The sequence below is a fragment of the Ceratotherium simum genome, chromosome 27 (assembly GCF_057802395.1).
Source record: "Ceratotherium simum simum isolate JZ-2026a chromosome 27, ASM5780239v1, whole genome shotgun sequence".
In the NCBI taxonomy this organism is placed as follows: domain Eukaryota; kingdom Metazoa; phylum Chordata; class Mammalia; order Perissodactyla; family Rhinocerotidae; genus Ceratotherium; species Ceratotherium simum.
Window position 1 is genome coordinate 29,796,255 of NC_141926.1, and position 22,546 is coordinate 29,818,800.

Here is a 22,546-nt window from a genome sequence, read left to right on the forward strand (position 1 = left end):
ATATATGAGAAGTAAAGAGGCAGATATTCTTATTTATATACAATCATGTAAAAAGGAAATGATCCAAAAACTAGTCCCATGATAATCATCTTTCCTTTGGTATCACTCTCATATATCCTTGTTTTATGAAATAAAACTGTAGGAGAGTAAGGCTCAGAAACAACGTATTTAGACACAAAAAATAAAATGTTAGTAACAAAGGAAACTAAAGCCTGCTTATTTTGTCTTCATTAGGAACAACATGCAACTCTTAAATATTTGCACTAGTTTCATTCAGAAAATCCCACTCCACTTCCAATCTCAGCCTATTTTACAGTTGAGGGTTATAGGCGACAATCTAGGAGAGCATGGTGCCTTATCTGTAAGTGCAGAGTAAGTGACTTTTGATAGTTTAATGCAATTTCATCATCAGTATTAAAATATAACAACTCACAGTGTATTTCTTGTTATCAAGACAAAAATTGAATAGCAAATCAGATGTCATATTATTATATATTTCAAAAAAGACAAGAAAGCCATGAAACTGGTCATTTAGTAGAATACAGATTTTTTTTCTTTTAAGAGAATTATGTCCTGTGTAGATAAATTTCATCTGAAGGTAATACTAACATCTTTTCTTCTTCTTACACTTTCGAAACTTTTGGCTATTATATTCTTTTCCTCTACTGTTTTCTGAGCTACTATCACTATCACTGGTTTGTTTTTGCCTCTTCCGTTTATTCATCTGATAAATGTCAGAGTCACTTGGTGGTTGGTGAGTCCATTCGTAAGAGCTGGGTCCAGCCTCAAGATCTGGAACGTGGTTTAGTGAGGAAGACACGGATGCGCTATTAGCAAGTGGTGCTGTCATCTCATAGTAAGGAAGCTGCAGTGCTGGATTATATGCTTGCCACTGCTGTGAAAAAAAAGACATTCATCTACCAAAACAAGCCCCAAAAGTTAAGAAAAGAAGTTAACAGTTTACATGCATTATACACATAACCACAAACCCTGTGTCAGTATTAGAAGGACAGTGACTTTTGACAGCAGGGACGTGGTAGTTTCCTTAAATGGTTAACAGAAAGATTCAAGGTAGTGTATAGCCCACTACAATAGAGATTAGTGCTGTCCTTTAGAAATACAACGGAAGCCACATATGCAGTTTTAAATCTTCTAGTAGCCACAATATGAAAATAAAAAAGAAATAAGTACAATTAAATAACGTATTTTATTTATCCCAAAACATCCAAAATACTGTCATTTCAATGTGTAACAAATATAAAAATTACTAATGAGATATTTTACTTTCTCTTTTTTTATACTAAGTCTTCCAAATCTGGTGTGCATTTTATGTTCACAGCATATCTCAATTTGGATGTTCAATTTTCATTTAAATACTTGATGTGAATTTAGATTACATACATTTTACAGTTGAAAAAGATTTGTATACCCAAGTTCTTTCAAATATACTTAAAAGTTTCCCAATAACTTAACCAAGTACCTGTTTTTAAATTTTAATTAAAATTAAATAAAATTAAAAACTCAGCTCCTTAGTCTCACACATGGCTGACGGCCACCGTATTGTACAGCACAATTGTCAACTCTTACGATAAGGAGACACTTCCTTGTTTTTAACTCAAATTTCTAACTATTCAAAGTAGATTCAAGACAAACAGAAATAACATGAGCTTGTCTGTGTGTGTGTGTTACTCTCTTCTCTACCAAAGATAACAAATGATGGGAAGAAGACCTTGAGAGTTTCAGATAAGAACTGGTTGTTTACTAATATCTTACTATAACAAAGAAACGTTTTTTCCAAAAGTTAAATTATCAATTTTCCTTATGTTTACAAAGTGAAAATGGCTATTTGAAAAATCTGAAGCTCACACGTATAGTGGATGTTTGTAAAAATCATACCCTGTGAATCGGCATACCTATGTTAGAGGCCCACATCTGTCACTAATGAATTGTATAATCTTGGGCTTGTTGATTAATATCCCTGGACCTCAATTTTATTATGTATAAAAGGGAGGAGTTGGAAGAAAAAAAATTTCCTAAGTTCTCCTTTAACAATAAAGACCATAATTATGATTTTTAGGTCAGAATCATATTTTTGAGAGTCTTTAGAAATCATGTAGTTTACTCTACCAATTGAGAATCTTTGCCTTTAGTTAAAAAAGAGAAATGTATTTTTAAAAAAATCATGTGCAAAAGCAGTATATTTGTGATTAATGATTACATTATATACAAATGCGTCACTAAATAAAATTATTCAATTCTAAAAAACGTCTTTTATAAAAGTCATTTAAATGAGAACCCTCTACTCAGATTTTACTTGGACCCCAGTGCATGATGACTACCATCTGCTCCTTTTCTGTTGACACACTGGCTGTTTGCTGAGGTACTGTGTGTGGGATTTAAGATGATCGTGTTGGAGCAGACTGCCACTGGGGGACAGCGCTCAGCGCAGCTTCTGCCTGCATCTCAGGTTTAGATTTGAGCACCATTAAGTTCCAAGTAGTTTCCATATTCTTCACAGTTCGTGTCATATCGTATATTGAACCAAAGGCATATCAAACTTACCATATTCTGAAAGAAAAAATATTCTTGAGGTAAAGCTGCATTATTAAATGGAAAGAACTGCATGGGAAAGGAAGATCTGCCCATGATTTCTTCATTTCTTTGGGGAGATAAAAGAAGTAATAAAAAGTTAAAATTCCTACACACTCATGGCCTTTTTTCTTAAAAAAAAAGACAGCTCTTCATAATTACAAAAAAGAGCTTCTCTGAGAGAGCTCAGTTAACATTAATTAACTTGAAACATACACACATAAATAATCAGTTATTATACTGATAATGTAGTGACATAGCAGTACCTTAAATCTTATTAATTACTATATATTTAAATCTCAATATTTAGAGTCAGACTTAGCTTTCTGATAGAAAAATGGTAACCAATGTTACAGTTATACAAAGACAAAGACCACTTACATATGAAAAGAGCAAAGCAAGTCATTAATAATCACCCAAGGTACATTCAATCTTTTAGATATAAAAAGTCAAAGAAAGGTAGAAATTTTCCTCAATTTATTTTTGAAGGTATCTTCACTGTTTAACTGTAAAAATTATGCTCTTTTCTAAATGGACTGCTGATGTTAACGTGAAGACACATTTGCTGATTTCTTCCACATACTAATTAAGATAATAAAAATCCCTAAAGACTGCTGTGTCCTAAAGTTTCATTTATAAGTGTGATATTCGCTTCTATGAAGATGTTCAATAAACTCCAATGTTACAAATACTGGCTAGATTCGCTAGCTAGTCTTCATTAGTCTTCTTGCTCCATAGTATTCCATCATTTTAATGCTACTACTACTAATCCTTAGGACAGGAAGGGTCCTGTGGGGAAGAGTGAAATTAACACAGGCAAGTAGAGGCAAGATGCGGGCAGGAGGACAGAAGACAGGAAGCAGTCAGATGGAGGCGGAGGTCCCAGTGACAAGTGGTGAGAGTGGCACCACAGAAGCCAGTGGAAGAGTGAATTTCATTAAAGAAGGAATTAGACAAGTGTCAGTTGTTACAGAAGAGTAAACTGGATAAGCATTAAAGCCACTGAATTGCTGGTCACAGGGTTCCTGATAACCTTTAAAAAAGCAGCTTCCATATACCACAGAGGTTAAGAAGTGAATAGGAAGTAAAGATGTCAAGGATGAAAGATTCATCAGTGAAAGGAAGGGGAAAAACATAACACCCTGATCTGGAGACCGGGTTCAGGAAGACCATAAGATCTGTGTGGGGTACGAGATAGTAAAGAAACAAGACAAAAAGTGCAATGAGGTTAGAGAGTGGGGAAGACATGACCTCAGTAGTAGAGGTGGGGAGATTAGCACCGTTACGAAAACAGCTACAGATTCTCTAAAACCACTGTCTTCCCTATGTGAATCTTAGGGTATGCATAGTTGTCTGCATAGAGGAAACACATGTAAGACTTATGAGTTAAACTGTGTCACCCCAAAATTTATACAGTGAAGTCTTAACCCCCAATACCTCCGAATGTGACCTTATTTGGAAATAGGGTTGTTGCAGATGTAGTTAGGTAAGAGGAGGTCATACTGGAGTAGGATGGGGCCCTAATCCAACTGACTGGTGTCCTAATAAAAAGGGGAAATTTGGAGACAGATGTACACAAGGAGAAGATGAAGGCAGAGATCTGTGTGATGCTTCTACAAGTCAAGGAAAATCAAAGATTGCCAACAAACCAGGAGAAGCTACGGAACAGACACAGAACAGATTTATTCTCATAGCCCTCAGAAGGAACTAACTCTGCGGGCACCTTAATCTTGGACTTTCAGCCTCCAGAAATGTGAGACAATACACTTCTGTTGTTTATGCACTCTGTGGTACTTTGTTATAGCAGACCTGGCAAACTAATACAGGGACTATTTATTAAAAACATAAGGTATAAAAGGCAATAAGAAGCACAAAAACCCATTTCCAAGGAAGACCAGTGAAAGACTAGGACATGACATGTGCACCATTTTTCTCCGCACGAGACTTCTAGGACACGGTAACCTATTCTCATTCTTCCTTTATAATGTAACAAATGCTAGAAGAATACGGCACCACCAATGAAGTGTAGTATTATGGAATATACACACAATTCTGACTTTATATCCTAGAACTTGTGATGATTTAGAGTGTATCAAACATAAGTAGAGAACACAAGAGACACTGCCATCTTCTAGTGCCTTTCTTCCTCTGCCCAAATCCTGGCAACAGCTTGTTCCTTCTTAACTCCTGAGGAAAAAGAGGTATCTTTTCCCACTAGAAAAAGAGGGGAAGCTCTTATATTATATATATGGCTCAATTCATGAGTCTATAGTGGTTCCCCTACCAAGCAGTAAATCACTACCCCTTCTTGCTAACATTTGCTGAAAGTACTCATTGAACTCAGTATTTTAAATACCTAGAATTTATTATAAAATTTGATTTTCATAATAAGCTTTTGAGGTATTACCCTCATTTTAGAGACAAGGCACAGAGTGGTGAAGTAACTTGTTTAAGGTTGTACCGTTAATAAAGTGGCACAGACAGAATTCAAATTCAGGCACTCTGACTTCAGCACCTACTTTCTTAACATCTCCTGATTTCACTGATATAGAAATGCTGGGCAGAATGAAGATGTTCAGCACACTGTGTTTTATGTGGGGTGTAATACTTCTCCTAAAGATAAACCTGGGTAATTGCCAGTCACAAGAGTCCCCTCTCCTATGCCTCAAAGGGATATATAATTAACAGGGATAGGAGGTTCAGCTATTGTTAGTTTACTTGAGAATATTCAGTCCTGCTACAGGAGACAAGAAAACAAACAGGATGGATGAAACTCAGAAGAAATGCTTGGAGTAGTAGGTAAGCTAGTCATTTACGAGAGAGTGATGAAACTGTGTTAGGGACAGAATAAGTAAGTTACTTGGGAGATACAGGCAGAATTCATATTATATACTAAACACAGATAGTAAATAGGTTAGTAGGCTGTAAGACATGCCACAGATAGATTCAATAGATAATACGATGGTACAAATAAGAGTGTTACTTACAGATAGGGAGGGAAGGAAATATCAAGTCCAGATCAGGCCACCTCCAGGCTAACAGTTATGCTTTGCTCTAAGAAACTCAGACAAAACTTGTGGGCATCTGGCAGACTAACCTGCAAGATACTTCTGTGGCCAGGTGTATTTGCCCCTATGTCTCTTTCAGAGCAAGTGAGTGAGACTGGCTCCAGGAATTTTCCATCTGAATGGACAGTCTTACTCAAACCTCAACTCTAGTCCTCATAACCACACTATCAGTGAGGAAGGCTGATGAGCAGAGAGAGATAGGGCATATGAATATTAGCGTAACCAGAACTCAGCTAGTATGGCCCTTCTGCCCTATAGTGCTAACCTATCCAACATCTTTCCTTTTGCTTTACACTTTATCTTTTAAACTGGTTTAATAAATGGTGTGATTCAAGCATCTTAATTTGATTTGGGAGCCTTTCTGTTCCATGACCTCTGGAATAACTTGCCTTGCAGGCTACAGTTACATCAAGAAATTAGCCTATAAAAAATTATAGAATATTTTGAAAATTACCACAGAGAAGTTCTAAAAAACAGTAAAATAAATAATAGAATGGCTTAATGTCAGAAGGTTTAATTTCAAGCCTAGCACTATCACTTTTTCATCTTTGTGACCTTGGAAATTGGTTAACTTTTGCATCTCCATTTATTTGAATATAAAATATGGATAACAGTATCTCTATGATCCATCACAATGAGACCCTGGATGCTTAAATGATTTAATAGCTATGAAAAGCATATGGTAAACTATGAAGAACACTACAAATATAAATCTCTCCCACCTACGACTGAAAATATTAAGACTGAACTTTAAACGAAATTATTTTCCATTGCTTTTCATGGTTTCAGAAAAATGAATTCCTTAATTTTATCGTGTCTAAATAGTAAGGTTTTACAATAGTCCAGAATATATAAAAACTCTTCCTGGCATAAGAACGTATTTATTTGCTTTACCTTTATGAAAAAATATTTTTAATTACCTGTAGCTGTGTGAATTTATCTTAACACAGCTCTCAAAACTTTGGTTAGCTGGTTCAGAAGAGCGAGAACTCCCTTTAAAAGAAACAGAATAACAGATTACTTCATGGTACAGTTTTTTGGAGTTCTAATATTAAACCATAAAAAAACTCCAAACCAGGGGCCGGCCCAGGGGCGCAAGCGGTTAAGTGCGGGCACTCCGCTGCGGTGGCCCGGGGTTCGCCGGTTCGGATCCTGGCCGTGCACCGATGCACTGCTTGGCAAGCCATCCTGTGGCGGTGTCCCATATAAAGTGGAGGAAGATAGGCACGGATGTTAGCCCAGGGCCAGTCTTCCTCGGCAAAAAAAGAGGAGGATTGGCAGATGTTAGCACAGGGCTGATCTCCTCACACACAAAAAATAAATAAATAAAATAAAATAAAAAAAAACTCCAAACCTAAAAGAACGAAGTATTGATTAAAATTCCATACTCATAAGATACATGAATGTCTTTGATCTCCCAAGTAATATTTACAGATTGTTTACATTACTATAAATAACTGAATGATAATCAAGCTTTGTCCAAAGCAATGGATGTACAGAAATATTACATTGACAAGGGACCATATAAGATATATGATGTTGTTTTGTTTTGCTCTACACACCTGTAAACTTAAAATGGCAAATTTGCCTCCCGTGTAGAAAGCATGAGTTTTCTAAACTGCACTGACAAAAGCCAATGCAACCTTACAGAGGATGCTGAGCGGCTGGCTAGGGAAGTCTCAGAACATAATGTCCTGGCCTGTTCTACCAGCCTGTTTGAGTTAACCGGACAGTGCTTGAGTGCATGAAGCAGCCAATTTTCCTTCCAAAGACATTAAAAAAAAATGAAACACAGAGAGAAGCATATTTCCTTTGCAACAAGGCACTGTTTTGTTATTCTTATTTATTTGTTTTTAGTATAGCAAAAGGAATAAAAAACAAACAAGGGATACATCAATAAGCCTGAATCATTTAGAAAAGGGGGGCAACATAAGCACTGCCTCTGTCAGTCTCCCAAAACGTGAAAGGGCTAGAGTATCAGTGCAGTGTTCTCTGGGCATCTAATCAAAGATAATCAGTTTTTGACGTGCAGGAAAAGGCATTTGAGGCCATTCACGTCAGGAAGCTTTCCTCCACACTATTAAGGGTCACTCTGCAGCTGCCTTTGGCCAGCTGCTCTTACAGGGGCTGAGATCCAGGGCCATATGTATAACATGGTTGCCCTAGAAGGACTAAAGCACATACTCTTTTTTCCAAAGAGTAGGTATTTAACACCATACATTAGCAACGACAAGAAGATCAGTAAATAGCCTTGCCATATAAAAGATGAAGTTGTGTGTCCCCAGTTCATTTAGATTTGCTTAATTTATAACAGCCAATAGCAACTACCATAGCTACTTGCTGGCTGATACTAAGATAGAACATTTATAATCTTAATACAGAAGAGATGCTACAGAGTTGGCAGCGTAGTCGGCAATACTAATGAATTATATACCTTTATGAATTAGACACGTTCTGGGAAGATTTGATAGATCCAACAGGGGCACTTTTTTGATGTTATTCTATATAGAGAACAAAATGCTTACACCTCTGTGAACACCACCAACAACAAAAGACACTTGGAAGATTCATCAGTGATGGGACCTACCAAATCGATACTGCACATAAATCGGTCTTCCATATAAACGGATTCCATTCAGCAAAGCTATGGCATAAGACACCGATTCTGGGTGTTTAAAGCAGACAAATCCAAAAGACTTCGGCTTTCCTTCTCTGTCTTTGCATATAGTCACTTTGGTTAATGGCCCAGCCTATAAGAAACTTAAAAATTATTTTCTCATAAATCTAAAGTTTTTTTATACTCAGAAAATCAAGTATATTCAACTTTAGACTAAAAAAATCTGTTAGCAATAACAGCTTTATGTAGCTCTGCTAATAATGCATTCTCCTAACAATAAATATCATATTTTATCATAATTTCCTGGTATTTTCTGGCTCATCAAGAAACATTCAGGGTATTAAGAACAGGAAATTCTAGGTAAGAGTTCCAAATCTTAAAAGGATTTTAAGCATAACTCTTCTGTTATGCTTAACAAAACAATTTAGAGAGCATTTAAACCTAAGATTAAAATACTACTGTGTCTCCATACATGTTAACAGTGTATTAACTCAAACATAAATTGAAATGACAAAGCCAACGTAATAACTTGAAAGGACAAAGCCAACGTTTGTTGAGTTATCACAAAAAAACTATTAACATTATATTGCAGCCTAACTTTTTTCTGTCAAGATGTTTTTCTGTCAAGAAATGTTTTGATATGTTGAAGACTTTTAAGTAGGTGCATTATTTATAATAGTGAAAAGTTAGAAAGGCTCTAAATCCAACTAGAGAATATTTTTCCATGGTATATTATTAAAATGGAAGAAAATAGCATATATTGAAAATATTCACATTGCATCAATAGTAAAACCTATAATTAGCAGTACAGAGTAAAAAAGCAGAGTCAAATATTCTAAAAAACAGTGTTAATTACAACCAAGAAAATATTTACATCTCCAGCATGATAGTGATTAGTGGAGGCACTCACAAAGACTTACAAACAGCTAAGATTTAATGGTGAAATGGCTCATACTTTTTAATTGTACAATTATTAAAGATTGATTGCTTTTCTCTGTAGAGTTGGATAAATATATTAAGAAATTGCTTTAATCTAAAGAAAAATGTTAATTATCATCTTTAAAATGACGCTCTATTTTAGGATTCAGTCTTTCTCTTCTCATTCTCTGCTTTCCCAGGGCCTAGCTCATCCTCCCTTCTAGCTTCAAAGACCACCTCACCAACAAAGCTATTTTTCCTACTCATGCCTCATTCATGGAGACAGTCTCCTAGAGACCTCCCTGTGACTGTACTTCAAACTCAACATATCTGAAACTGAATTTTATTATCTTTCCCCTTGAAGTCTCTACTCCAGTATTCCTTAGTTAAAAGTACAAAGATCTTAAACCTTACTTTCTCACTTCAAAGGATAATCAGAAATTTGAAAGAAACTAGTAAAAGGATAAATATACAGTAATAAAATAAAACCAATTTTAACCAATACTTTTCCACTACTAATATTAAATATATGAAATCCCAAAGGGACAGAACCCACTTAAATGCTTTGAATTTTACAAATTCAAAGCTATGCCAAAGCATTTTTTACGATGAAATTCGACAAGACTTGCTTGTGTCAACAATCACATCATCTTATAGTCTTTTTAAAATCAGAAGGAAACACACAGTATTGCAGTTGTCAAGATTTGCTAGGTTTTGCTGGGTTGAAGCCTTTCTAAAAGATACCTCACTTTAGCAAATCCTTCCAGAATATAGAAGAACCTAGGAAAAAATTAAAACATATGCTTGGTTGCCTGATCTGTTAAAAGAGATGAACATTTTGTTTAGGTAGAGACTACGAAAAATGAGAAGATAATATATATATAGTCTTGTAAATCCATACAACTGATATAGATCCCGTTCCTACTGACTAGAAAATGTATGTGCATGCGGGTCTTCATGCCTATCCCCATCCCCCTCACCAACTCTCCCCTCCTTTTTGGAGGCTAGACATGAAAGAAGTCTTCAGGAGAAAAAGAACTGTAAGTTTTTTTATTTTTGTCTTTTCCCTCCTTCCTTCCTTCCTTTCTTTTTTTAGAGTGGTAAGTTTCAAATGCTATTGGGGAAAAAATAACTATATGAAAAGAGAAGCATTAGAGCAAATTAAAAAGAGCAAGTTTAAAAAGATGTCAAATTAGAAGAATAAGCATAGAAACCTTAAAATCAACAATATTTTCAAATAATAGGAAGGGTTTTTTTTTTTTTCTGGTGAACAAGATTGACCCTGAGCTAACATCTGTTGCCAATCTTCCTCGTTTTGCTTGAGTAAGATTGTCCCTGAGGTAGCATCTGGGCCAGTCTTCCTGTATTTTGTATACGGGATGTCACCACAGCATGGCTTGACCAGAGGTGTGTAGGTCCGCACCCAGGATCCAAACCTGCGAACCCAGGGCCACCACCCAGGCACGCAAACTCAACCACTATGCCACCAGGCCAGCCCCTCAAATTATAGAGAGTTTTATGTCCAGGAAAGGAAACTGTGTTCCTGGAGGGAATTCTCTCTATCAAATTGCATGTATCTACAATTAACAGAGAGGTGCTTTGGTTTAGGGACAAAGGTAGGGCCTTTCCAAAACTAAATAAAGAACTCCTTTCACTGTGGGACTCCTACTGAATCCTGGAAACGTAGCTTTGCTGTTGTCTCCCTTGGAACTTGCCCTTTTCTGACAGGAGAAAGTCACTCTTTCTTGGTTTCTCTTGATGTTAGTATTAGTATTACTAATTACTAGTATTACTAATTACTAGCTGGCAATTAGTATTACTAATGGTAGTACTATTAGTAGTAGAAGCAGCAGTCTCAGACACAGTAAGTGCCAGGCTCAATTCTAACTGTTTTACCTGGATTAGTTTATTTAATCTTCATATCACATCATATTGTAGATAGTATTGATCCCATTTGAGATGTGAGGAAACTGAAGCACTGAGATATTCATTTACTTGCCCCAAGTCACAGGGCTGACATCAGAGTTCACACTCTAAACAACTTTGCTATACTATGTATCCCTCATGGTAATTAACTTTAAATTTCCCATTTTAGAAAGACCAAAGGCTGTCTCTTACATTTGTAGGCCCAGTACCTTACTTGGTGTTTGGTGTCTGGATCATTAAACGGTTACAAGAATGGCTGAATGAGGGTGTCTCCTTAGCAAGTGAGACCTAGGTGTGTACAACAGGGGAGTTGCTTACAGGAGACAGGAGGTTTAATCCTGGGAAGACCAGGTCGCCAAAAATTTCCAGAAGGTCCTCTTGGTATGAAACGAAGGCAACTGGCCAGGGAATCAATTGGTCGCAGTCGCGATTTGGCTGCCCAAATCATCTCAAACCTCATTTATCATATTGGAGTAAAAACACTCGCCACATAAAAGGCCTTGGGGAATAAGTAACGTATAGGGAAACATTTTAAAATCTATACCTCTCATTTCGCGGGACGTAAGGCGTGAGGGTGCTTATTACCTGCAGGAAGACAGTGACAGGGCTGTGTCACCCCCCCTCCTCCCCTCACACTCAAGGCCCAGGCAGCCTCCGCGAAGCCCTTACTCAGGGCTGGGGCTTGGGGGTAGCTCAGTTACTGTCCACCCCCAGGACTCTGCAGCGGGGGGGTGGGGAGGATGGGGATGGGGCGCACACCATGTCACTTCACTACCCAGCTGCTCACCTGGAGACAGGTGCGCCAAGGCGGAACTAAATTAAAACCAAGGCATAGGACGGGGCGGGAAGCGGGCCGGCTCCGGGTGGTCCAGGTGCGCCCTGCCCCTCCGGCTGAGCTTCCGGCTCGACGCGCCCCGCCCCTCCGCCGCCCCTTCCCCGCCGCCGGTACCTGAAGGAACAGCTCGTAAAGAATCTCTTCCCGCACACGGGCCTCTAAATTCCCCACAAACACCGTCCTGTCGGCCTCCTCCTGAGCGGGGAACATCCCTCCGCTCTCGGCCCGAGGATGGAGGAGGCGCCGAGACCCCGCCCCCACTCGCCGCTTTTACTGCGCCGCCCGGGCGAGGGGGCGGGGCCGGCGACGAGCACGCGCACGCCTGGGGCGGAGCGAGGCTGCGAGGCCACGCCCCCGGCGCCCCGCGGGAACCGCCCACCACGCCGCCGCCCCGCCCCGGATCCAGCTGGGACCGTGGGAGAGTGAGTAAGAGTGAGAGACGTTAGTGTGCCAGGGCCTTTGCCCTCTTCCTTGTGGAGTACCCTCCATTTTCCCGGGCACGACGTTATTACTTGATTCTGGATTTATTCAACCAACATTTTAAATAAAATGTCTATGGAGATGATTTAAGACATACTAACTGCATTACCGAAGCTCCAAGGCTAATGGGGGGAAAGATTAATTTCTTTGTTTCCAAAGAGTCTGTGAATAAATCATTAGAATTTTAAAATTATATTCTTTATGAAACGACTTTTTGGAAGAATGAATGCATGCATGCATGGATAGGGAAAAAGTAGAGTACTAGAATTAAAGTTTATTTACCTAGGAAGCGCTCCTAAAGAAGGCTTTGAAAATGGCCGTAGAAGTTTTAGGTGGTACCAAGGAATACCAAGAAGAGTATAGCAAGTTTTGTGGCTGAAGCCGGAATTTTTGAGGATGGCTGTTGGGCGCTTGTAGCAGGATCCACTATGTGTACTATGTATCAGGGCTGTACTTGGTATATTGTGTACCAGGGTGAAGAACTGCTTCTTACCTGAGGAGGATTTAAAAAAAAAACTAAAAACAATAAAGATAATTAAAAGAAAGAGGGAAGAAAACTTACTGAAAATCTCAGTACTTTGATAAATCAATGATCAACTGTTAAGTTGGCTTCCTTTCTGACGATACCCTATGTCTACTTAGGACCCTGAAGTCATCCTGTAAATGTCATACAAGTAATCAGGACACCATTTAGCCTTTAGTTAGGCGTGGTGATAATTCATTTTGAAGTGAAGAGCTATGCTTTCATTTGGCTGGTGGACCCAAAGCACCATCTTTTCTAATGAAAAGGGACACATGTTTGGAATCCTGGTTTCTAATTGAACTCTGACATTACTTAATTTTATGACTTTAAGTAAGTAATTTCACTTTCTGGAATTCAAGTCCTATTTCTTAAGGGATGGATTGGACTAATATAATTAAATTCATTTAATAGGTATTGTCTAAGTGCTTACTGTGTGCCAGGCACTGTCTTTAATCCTTGGGAAACAAAGGTAAGGATAATGATCTGCTCTCTGAAAGTTTACAGAATAATGAGAAAGACTACATATAAATACAAAGTAATGTGTCAGTAACTTCACTAGTCACCTTCAGTTGATGTATTCTGAGTCTGTAAGTACTGCCTCTGTTTTTTCTTTCTTTCCTCTGTCATCAACATTGTTGTAGAGTAGGAGGGAGTTAAAGAAACTAGAACATTGTAGGCGTACAACAAATATATATTGATCAAGTGAGTGGATACCTGCAAGTCTCTATTATGTGTAGATCTATTGATTTTTTATTTATTCATTTACCGCGTAAATCTTATCCAAACCAACCTATTTCTTCTTAAACTTCCCCTCAGACACTGCCTATCTGGGAGATGCATCTTTAGGTTTCACTGTAAAATATGCAGTGCATATATATGATTGTGAATGCTCTAAACCTTTAACTATATTTGTAAATAATTAATGATCATATTATCTTGCTATATTGAAATTGCATCATTCTTTGTCTACAAATGTGTATGATTCTGGAGTTCTTATCACATCCTCTTTTCTTTTGGCAGTGTGTAAGTTTATGGGGCTTGTACTTGTAGAGTACTTACTTAATGTAATTAGTTCTGAAAGTCAGCTCATGCAGTTAGCTGTTTGTTCAGATTTGACCTCAAAATATAATTTTTCTAATGTAAGTGTACTTTATTTCCTAACTCATATCAAATGCATGCATGGTAATAAACCTAGCAGTAGCTAAAAAATAATTCACTTTACTCTCATATTTACTGGACTGTGAGTCACATATAAGGTTTAATGGATTAAATATATGAAACACTCTGTAAAGAATTAATCTTTCCTCACTCACATCAGGATGTCTTTTACCCCTAACTGTATGAAGACATCAAAAATGAAAATGTTGGGCTGGCCCCGTGGCTTAGTGGTTAAGTGCGCGCGCTCCGCTACTGGTGACCCAGGTTCGAATCCTGGGTGCACACCGACGCACCGCTTCTCCGGCCATGCTGAGGCGGCGTCCCGCATACAGCAACTAGAAGGATGTGCAACTATGACATACAACTATTTGCTGGGGCTTTGGGGGAAAAAGGAGGAGGATTGGCAATAGATGTTAGCTCAGAGCCGGTCTTCCTCAGCAAAAAGAGGAGGATTAGCGTGGATGTTAGCTCAGGGCTGAACTTCCTCACAAAAAAAAAAAATGTTTACATATAAATATATATATAATACATAATACTATATCTAAAACTATAAACTATGTTTATATATATATATTTTTAAAATATGTATACACACACACACACTCACAAAACTAGAGCGCCTTTCTCCCCTTCTTTGCCCAGCTGACTCACTGTCGTCTGTAGTTTGGCTGAGGAGCATTTCCTGCAAGTCTTCCCTGAACTCTGCACTCTAGATTAGCTGGCTGCCCTACCTGTGTGATGCCACAGTTTCCTAGGTATACCTTTTTCAAGCCCTCCTCACTGGGAAGTACTATGGGATAAATATATCTTAGTACCTGGGGCAATCCTTGACTCGTCTGTGGGTGTATAATAAATAGTTGTTGAAATAATACAGTTTGAATAAATGAATGTCTCTACTTTGTATATCCAATGATGAAGTTATGCCTGGGAATCTGTGAATGCTTAATAAAAGTTTCATAACTGAATAAATGAATGGAGAAACTTGGTAAATTAGTGTTAAGGGACTCTAATGGATGCTTTTTTAAAAATCGACCTCACTTTTGTCTTCATTTTTTTTCTTACCCTTATTTTTTCTTTATTCTGATTTTCCTAATCATATTTTTCCCAAGTAAATATAGCTTTTTCGTTTTACTTTTATTAGATGTTTATTATAAAGAAATATTTTTAATATTTAAACAAAAAATAGAAAAGTGAAAATCACCAGTAAGTCTATCATGCAGAGGTAAACATTTGTAGGAAGACCTTCTCAACTTTGACTTATACATATATACATGAAACATATTTTAGGAAAATAAACCTTGCTATACATATTATTTTTTAGCTTTCCTTTTCCCCTCTAAAACCATGTAATGGAGGCTTTCTATACCAATAAATATTGATTTATCCACATCACTAATTTTAATCCACAGTATGTACATAATTAGACTAATCTCCCACGATTAGACATTTACATTGTTTCTATTTTTTGGCTGTTATAAAAATACTGAGATGAACCTCCTTGCTTATATGTCTTTGTGCATGTGTGTTAGTATTTCTGTAGGAAAGTATCTTGGATGTTTAATTGCTGAGTCAAAGGGTAAGATCATTAAACATTTTGACATATATTGCTAAATTATACAAAAAGTTCATGCCAAATATATTCTGATAAACAATGACTTCCCCATCTCAATAAATACTACTCAACTACCTATTATACTTACCTGTAAAGTGCTAGAAGCGTGCCTGGTGCACGGGGCTCAATCTGTGTTATGTCTTCGTCATCCTCATCCTCATTATCACTTTTATTTTATTGTTTATAGTGTGTGCATGTCTGTAAGCTTAAAATCATTTTTTATATCTAAGGAAGACTAAATAAGTGCATAAATAAATATTGTCTTACTAAACTATAGCCATTTTATATAATATTTTCGTTCCTTAATGTTTTTCTATTTAATGCAATGACAATAATCCCAACTTTCTCACTATTGCCAGTAAGTAAAAAATATGAAAGTGAAATGTAATTTCATATTTTGAAACTCTGTTATGTAAGTACTGTCTTAAATGCCAAGTTGATATTTTCAATATGAGCTCTTTAGAATGGTAAAGATGAAAATAATGTGCAGGATTCATATTAGAGTGTCACATCAGAAGCATAAAGCAAAAGGAAAATTCTGTGTTAAATAGCAAAGACTTATTTAAGTTGAGTATAAACTTGTTAAGAAGAATCTCTTTTAACATGTAAGACAATTACATTATCTTTCTTCCCACATTCTGAAATGATGTGGTTTATTTATGTCTTGTTAGAGAAGTAGTTGTTAGAGCCAAATGATGTAGAAGGACCTAGGTTATTTGGTGGTCTCCAGTCAAAATATAGTGTTGGCACCCTTTTAAAAATGAAGTCTCACATAAAGTCCCCAGAGATCAAACAGGTTAAAATAATGATGAGGTTTCATCAGTAGTTAAATTTTTCGTGATTTTTAAATGAATACCTTATTTTGGTTGTGGATCTTCTGAAACACCTCCCCAGACCTCAGACTAGTTTCTGCTGATTGATGATGTAAATTAAATGCTTCTGTTCGTAAAGTATCTTTGGAAATTTATGGAGACTTGAATTTCCAAAAAACAGATTTAATTTTTGAACTTAAAATGCATGTACTTAGAGGAATTTTCTATTTTCTTTGCCTACTAAAGTCCATTGCTTGAAGGAAAAATTAAGTAAACGTGAAAAGAAAACTTATAATAATTTAAAAATGTTTGTTATATTAAAAACAAAAATACTTTTTATTTTCAAATTGCAGATCTCAAGGGACAGGCTAGCATTTTGAATTTTAAAATAGCCACTGAGTTTGGGTTGCAAAATGACATAAGCATGCAAGGGCTATATTTTATACTTGCCAGCTTGATGGATATGGATTTCATCATTGATTTTATGGTGTATAAAGACAGCTTAGTTTGTAATCAAAATGAACATACACCACAACTTTTTCTAACTCTTTCCATTTCTAGCATTTTCTAACATCACATTTGCTGTAGGCTTTTAACAAACATATTCTTCCTGACCACTTCTGAAATCCTGAGGTTAAGAGGAATAAAGAAAGATAGAATTAGCTTTTTCTTTCCCTTAAATTCAACCTGTGTAGCTGAACGTTTGTGACTTATTACAGTCTTTGACTTAAAAATCCTTCTCACAACCACAAGCTAAATGAGAGAAAACGAAGTACTTCACCTTTTCAACAAACAGGGAGGAGCGAAAGGTCAAGGGCCTTTTACACCAAGACCTACCGGACTGTGACAATCTTACCCAAGAGAAACCTTAATGAATTGCGCTATTTCTTTTCTGGCGAATCCGAGTGCTTCTTTTACTTTTATCAGATTCCAAATGAGAGTTTACATTTTTCTCTGTTTGATGTGCTGGGCAAGATCTGGTAAGAACTTAATAATTTGATTTGTCATAAAAAATTGGGTATAAAATAATCAGTCTGGTCTGTATTCTGGGGTAAAGAATGCTATGACATCATAATATGAAAAAAATGTACTATGATTATGGGTGTTAATTACATCAAACAAATTAGATTATTCTGAGGAAAGACTGTGTATATATGTATGTGTGTGTGTGTTTGGTAAATTGTATGTTCTGTGTTTTATTAACTTTTCAGATAAATAGTAACTAGAAAACCTTTTACAAGAAGATGTAAATAGAGGAAAAATAGACATATTCAAGAGAAAGTTAGAATAATTCAGAAATAAATTAATTCAGTATTTTAAAATCATGACTTAATAAATATCTTATTTCAATTTCATTTGTTCAAATAACCCTACTTTTGAGGAAAATTTTTATGTAGGTAAATTGTCAATTGCAAAGTAAAGTAAACATTACTACAACTTTCTCTTTTTTTTTGTCCTGTTGTGCTAAGGCATAACAAAAACTGAAACTGGTTTATGATAATAAAGTAGAACTTTTATTTTCCTGGTTTACTGGTGTATGGTAATAAAGTTTACTAATTTTAGTAATATCATTTACTACTTCATGGTAATAAAGTAGAACTACTTGTTCTACTTTATGATGATAAGAAAAGTAACAAATTTAAAATTCATGATGAATAGTTTTCTGTAGGCTTTTTGCCAAAGCCGGTCATTTTCTTTGTTTTAAATTTCTTTTTAAAAAAGTTCTTGAATGTATACTTGAATAACCTTAAAATATCAGCTAGAAGTTCAGATTATTTCTTGTTTCTTTTCAATTGGATATTTAAGCTAATCATAAATTCTGAAAATGTTTGAGTCTTATATTCAAATACAGAATCTAAATGGTACTAATATACAATTTATTTATATTTTGGAATGTAATTATTTTGCAATAATTTTGATATTAGTATCATTTATATTTGGAGGTTTCTTGATAGACACTTTATGTTTGTGTAATGTATATAATAGTGGCATCTTAATTTGAAAGTCAGAGAAATTTGAAGTCTAGGCCCCTAAACTTTGTGTCATATCATAGTTGACATCATTTTACATTATCTTAATATCGTAGTTTATACTACAAACTTATGTGGGAGACTTTCTGAGATTATTGTTTTGATTAGTAGTTAGTTAGGCAGTTGCCTAAATTTTCAACTGGGAAAACTCAGATATAATTGCTAAGTATGTTGCCATCTCTGTTGACCAAAGTAGAATATCAGACCTGTTAGATAATAATGACAGTAAACAGGAAATAAGGAAATTAAAGATTTGGTGAATCTCAAAATCATTCTTAACCCATGGAAGCTCTTCTGCTTTCTCTCCTTTTCCTTAAATTCCGAACTGCCGAGGAAATTTTCTGTAATTTATTTCATATAAGTATGTTTTATTCAAATTATACATGCTCCTCTCTTCTCCGCTAGAGATTCTAATATGTATCTCTTGGAGGGCATGTGTTACACTCCTCAACGTGAAAGTCATTACATGATTACATCTGCCTTCAAAAAAGGAAAAACATTCTGAAAAATTGAGATTAGTCATATGTTTTTAAAATTTTTAAATAGAATAAAATGGGAGTGGAGAGGTAGCTGAGCAAACTATATACAAATATATATCTATATGCATATATATTCAAATAATATGCATATATATTCTTAGTATAGTTTCGGGTTCATAGTAACTGCTTAATGGCAATTGTGTTGTTGTTATAATTATAGCAAGAGTCAGCAAATATTTCTGTAAAGGGCCGGATAGTAAATATTTTAAGCTTTGAGGGCCATGCAATCTCTGTTACATCTGTTCAACTCTGCCATCATAGCATGAAAATAGCCATAGACAATTCGTAAACAAATGAGTGAGGCTGTGTTCTAATAAAAATTTATTTATGGACATTAAAATTTGAATTTATTATAATTTTCAAATGTCGCAAAATATTATTTTTATTTTTGTCAACCACTTAAAATGTCAAAACCATTCTTAGTTTGCCACCAGATTTAGCCCACAGGCCATAGTTTGTTGACTCCTGTGTTCCAGTAAACTAGATGAGATGTTAAAGATAGATGAATTCATCTTTCTCATTTCACAGTTGAGGAAAGTGAAATTCCAAAAAATGGAGTCATTTTTCTAAGATGATAGAACTTACAATATGTGATATAGGACACCTGGGAATCTTGTTTAAAATGCAGATTCTTACCCTTGGACTGGAGATGATTCTGTAAATCTAATAAACTCCCAGGGGATGCTCTTGGGTTTGTTGACAACATTGAGTAGTAAGAGTATAGAAAGTTATACTATACATAGTAGGCTGTTTGTAGGGCTATGATCTTTTCAAAACCCATGGAATTCTGAGCTTACAGCCTAAACAAATTCATCATTAATTTTCTTTAAATTGTATAAAAATCTTTCTGATGTAACTAGCAATTTGTTTCTATTGATTTACTGAAATCAGATGCCCACAAGCAACTTTAATTTATTGTGCCAAAGTTTCTTTAATGTAAGGGTGATGTGAAAGAACATGAAATTTGCAGTTAAAAGACCCAGATTCAAGTCCTGGTGGCTTATTATCCTAGGCCAAATCACTTAACCTTATTTTTAATAGAAATAAAAGTCATAATACTATCTCTCTGCATTGTGAAGTTCAAAGGAGATGATAACATATATCTGTGACTTGGATAATTATAGACAATATAAATGAGGTTAGAGTAATCCAGTGTTTCCTTCCATGTGCATTTGCTCAGATAATTTCCAGATGTAGAGCTTCACCAGTGTGGCCCGTGGGCTGTCTGTATCAGAATGGGTTATGCGTTGACTGAGTTGCAAGACAGAGTAACTTCTCTCAGCAGTTTACCAAGAATGAAAATAGGTTTGAAATCTAAGAATGTTACAATAACATGAGTCATAGGGACCATTTGTTTCAATTCCTTCCCTTTAAAGAAACCGGGGCTCAGTGATGAGAGGAGAAAGAATTTCCTGAGTCACAAGAGATGTTTGAGAGAGGCTAGAGGCACTTGGGTCTCAACTGCCCGTGTCCAGGGCACGTCCAGGGCTCTGGACTCTGTCCATTTTGATCTCCTTTTCCTCTTCTTCACAGCCATTGTCCCTATAATGGAAATATATTTCAGAGATATAGCTGAACAACCTAGAATGATTATTCCTAACTTCACCACGTCTTTGTTATTTTTAACAATTTTACTGCTTCTGTAATTTGAAACCTAAGATTTTCGACGAGTCATTATCTTCCTACGTATTTGGCAATAAAATTCAATATTGCGCTCCTGCTACTGAATTTCAAATCACAATAGAGTTACTTAGTCTAGTCCTCAGACCTTCAATTTGTTAATTTTTTAAACAGGATTTTAAAAAATCAATACTTATCTGTTCTAGATATCTTCACCTTTTTGCTGGTCACATTTTTTGCTATTATCATTTTTTAATTAACTGAAGTCTATTTAAACCATTTTTTCTTCATTATAAAACTAAGAAATAAGTATTTCAGATCTAAAACACTCAGAAAATATTAAAATACAGAAAAATAGAAAGCACAGCAAAATATAGAAAAAAGAGAAAAAAATCTATTGTAATACCATCAGCACAAACAACTGTTAAGTTATTGGTTTATTTTTTACCAGTTCTATTACAATAAGTATGTGTGTGTGCATGTGCACAAATGTGCGCCTGTGTTTATAGTGTACTGTATATATGCTGTATTTTATAGATAAAATTACAACTATACATGTATATGTTTATGGACTATATAGATTTCTTAATTGCTGCATAGAGTCCCCATCTTATGGATAGACCATAATTTATTTTTCTAGTCTCTCATCACCATATATTTAGTTGATTGCTAAATAATCACTTTTAAAAACCCTGTGATATACATTGGTGTTAATGGTCAATGACTATAATGGTAAAAATGATATGGTAATATTATTTATGGACTCTTCATTTGATTTTAAGAAAGTTGAGCACATTTTAATATGTTTAAGCACCATTTGAATATTTTATTTTGTGAAATATCTGTTTATACCCCTCACTTGGTATTCTATTGGGGTATTCTTTTTCTTCATTTATAATTCTTCATATGTAAGTATATTAATTCCTTTTCTACCTTATATTGAAAATATTTCCCTAGTTTATTTATTTATTTTTCTTGTCTTTTGGCTAGTTTATAGTGTTAAGTACAGAATTTTTACTTTTATGTGCTGTGAAATCAATTGGTCTGATACTTTACATTTTCTTCCTTTGTTTTTATCCTGAAAAAGTCTTTCCTCAATCTGAGAACATGTACATATTAACTGTATTTTTCTTCTAGTTCATATAATTTTACTTTTACATGGAGTGTTTTAATATAACTAGAATCAAATAGTTATCCTAGCCATTGTTTATTTTAAAATCCATTACCTTTGACTACTTTGAGTTACCATAGTTATCATGGATAGTATAGTATATTTCTGGGTGACCCCATTCTGTTTCATTAATCTGTCTATCAATTCTTGATTCAGTTTCACAGGCCTCTTTTTACTCGATTTATAATATAAACATAATTTTAATCCTGCCGCCTTATTGTCTTTAAAATATTATTGATTTTTCTTGGGTACTTTTCCCCTCCCCCAAGACATCTCATCAATCAACATATAAAACATTCTCTGCATCCCATAATGTTAACTCCTTCCAGTTAATCCACTTCCCACCTCTGGCTCCATACAACCCTGATGTGCTTTCTGACACTGGATTAGATATCCCTTTTCTAGAATTTCACATAAATGGAATTAAACAATATGTACCTTTTTGTTTCTGGAGTCTTTTGCCCAGCATAATGTTTTTGAGATTCATCAGAATTGTTGCGTGTATAAGCAGCTTATTCCTTTTTATTGCTGGGTAGTATTACATCATATAGATACATCACAACTTGTTTATCCATACTCTTGATTGATATGTAGCTTCTTTCCAATTTGGGGTCTTTATGAAAAAAACTATGAACTTGTTATACATGT

The 22,546-nt window shown here is 35.6% G+C and overlaps 2 protein-coding genes across 3 annotated transcripts in view; one reads left to right on the plus strand and one right to left on the minus strand.

Moving 5' to 3' along the window:
• Positions 1–11: 11 nt before the first annotated feature.
• RBM11 (RNA binding motif protein 11) lies at positions 12–12,217 on the minus strand. 2 transcript variants are annotated; one of them, XM_087418198.1, is made up of 5 exons: positions 11,906–12,217; positions 8,245–8,407; positions 6,578–6,650; positions 2,563–2,659; positions 12–895 (listed from the first exon to the last, which is right to left on the minus strand). In XM_087418198.1, exons 1-5 carry the CDS (start codon positions 12,161–12,163, stop codon positions 605–607), a joined length of 882 nt encoding a protein of 293 aa, XP_087274324.1. In that variant the 5' UTR covers positions 12,164–12,217; the 3' UTR covers positions 12–604. The 2 variants fall into 2 exon arrangements, with proteins under 2 accessions (XP_087274324.1, XP_004440800.1); XM_004440743.3 differs by having other exon boundaries at positions 12,068–12,213.
• Positions 12,218–17,409: 5,192 nt separating this feature from the next.
• Positions 17,410–22,546, plus strand: part of LIPI (lipase I) — a 60,745-nt gene continuing 55,608 nt past the window's right edge. Inside the window, exon 1 of the mRNA XM_004440727.3 lies at positions 17,410–17,518. Coding sequence (XP_004440784.2) covers positions 17,410–17,518 — 109 coding nt within the window. The remainder of the gene's footprint in view (positions 17,519–22,546) is intronic.

Coding starts and splice junctions, on each gene's coding strand:
- RBM11 (XM_087418198.1), bottom strand. CDS start 12,163: ATGTTCCCCGCTCAGGAGGAGGCCGACAGGACGGTGTTTGTGGGGAAT. Junction 8,408..11,905: donor CTTGGCGCACCTGTCTCCAG/GTGAGCAGCTGG, acceptor AGTTTCTTATAG/GCTGGGCCATTAACCAAAGT. Junction 2,660..6,577: donor ATAAATTCACACAGCTACAG/GTAATTAAAAAT, acceptor ATCTCCCCAAAG/AAATGAAGAAATCATGGGCA.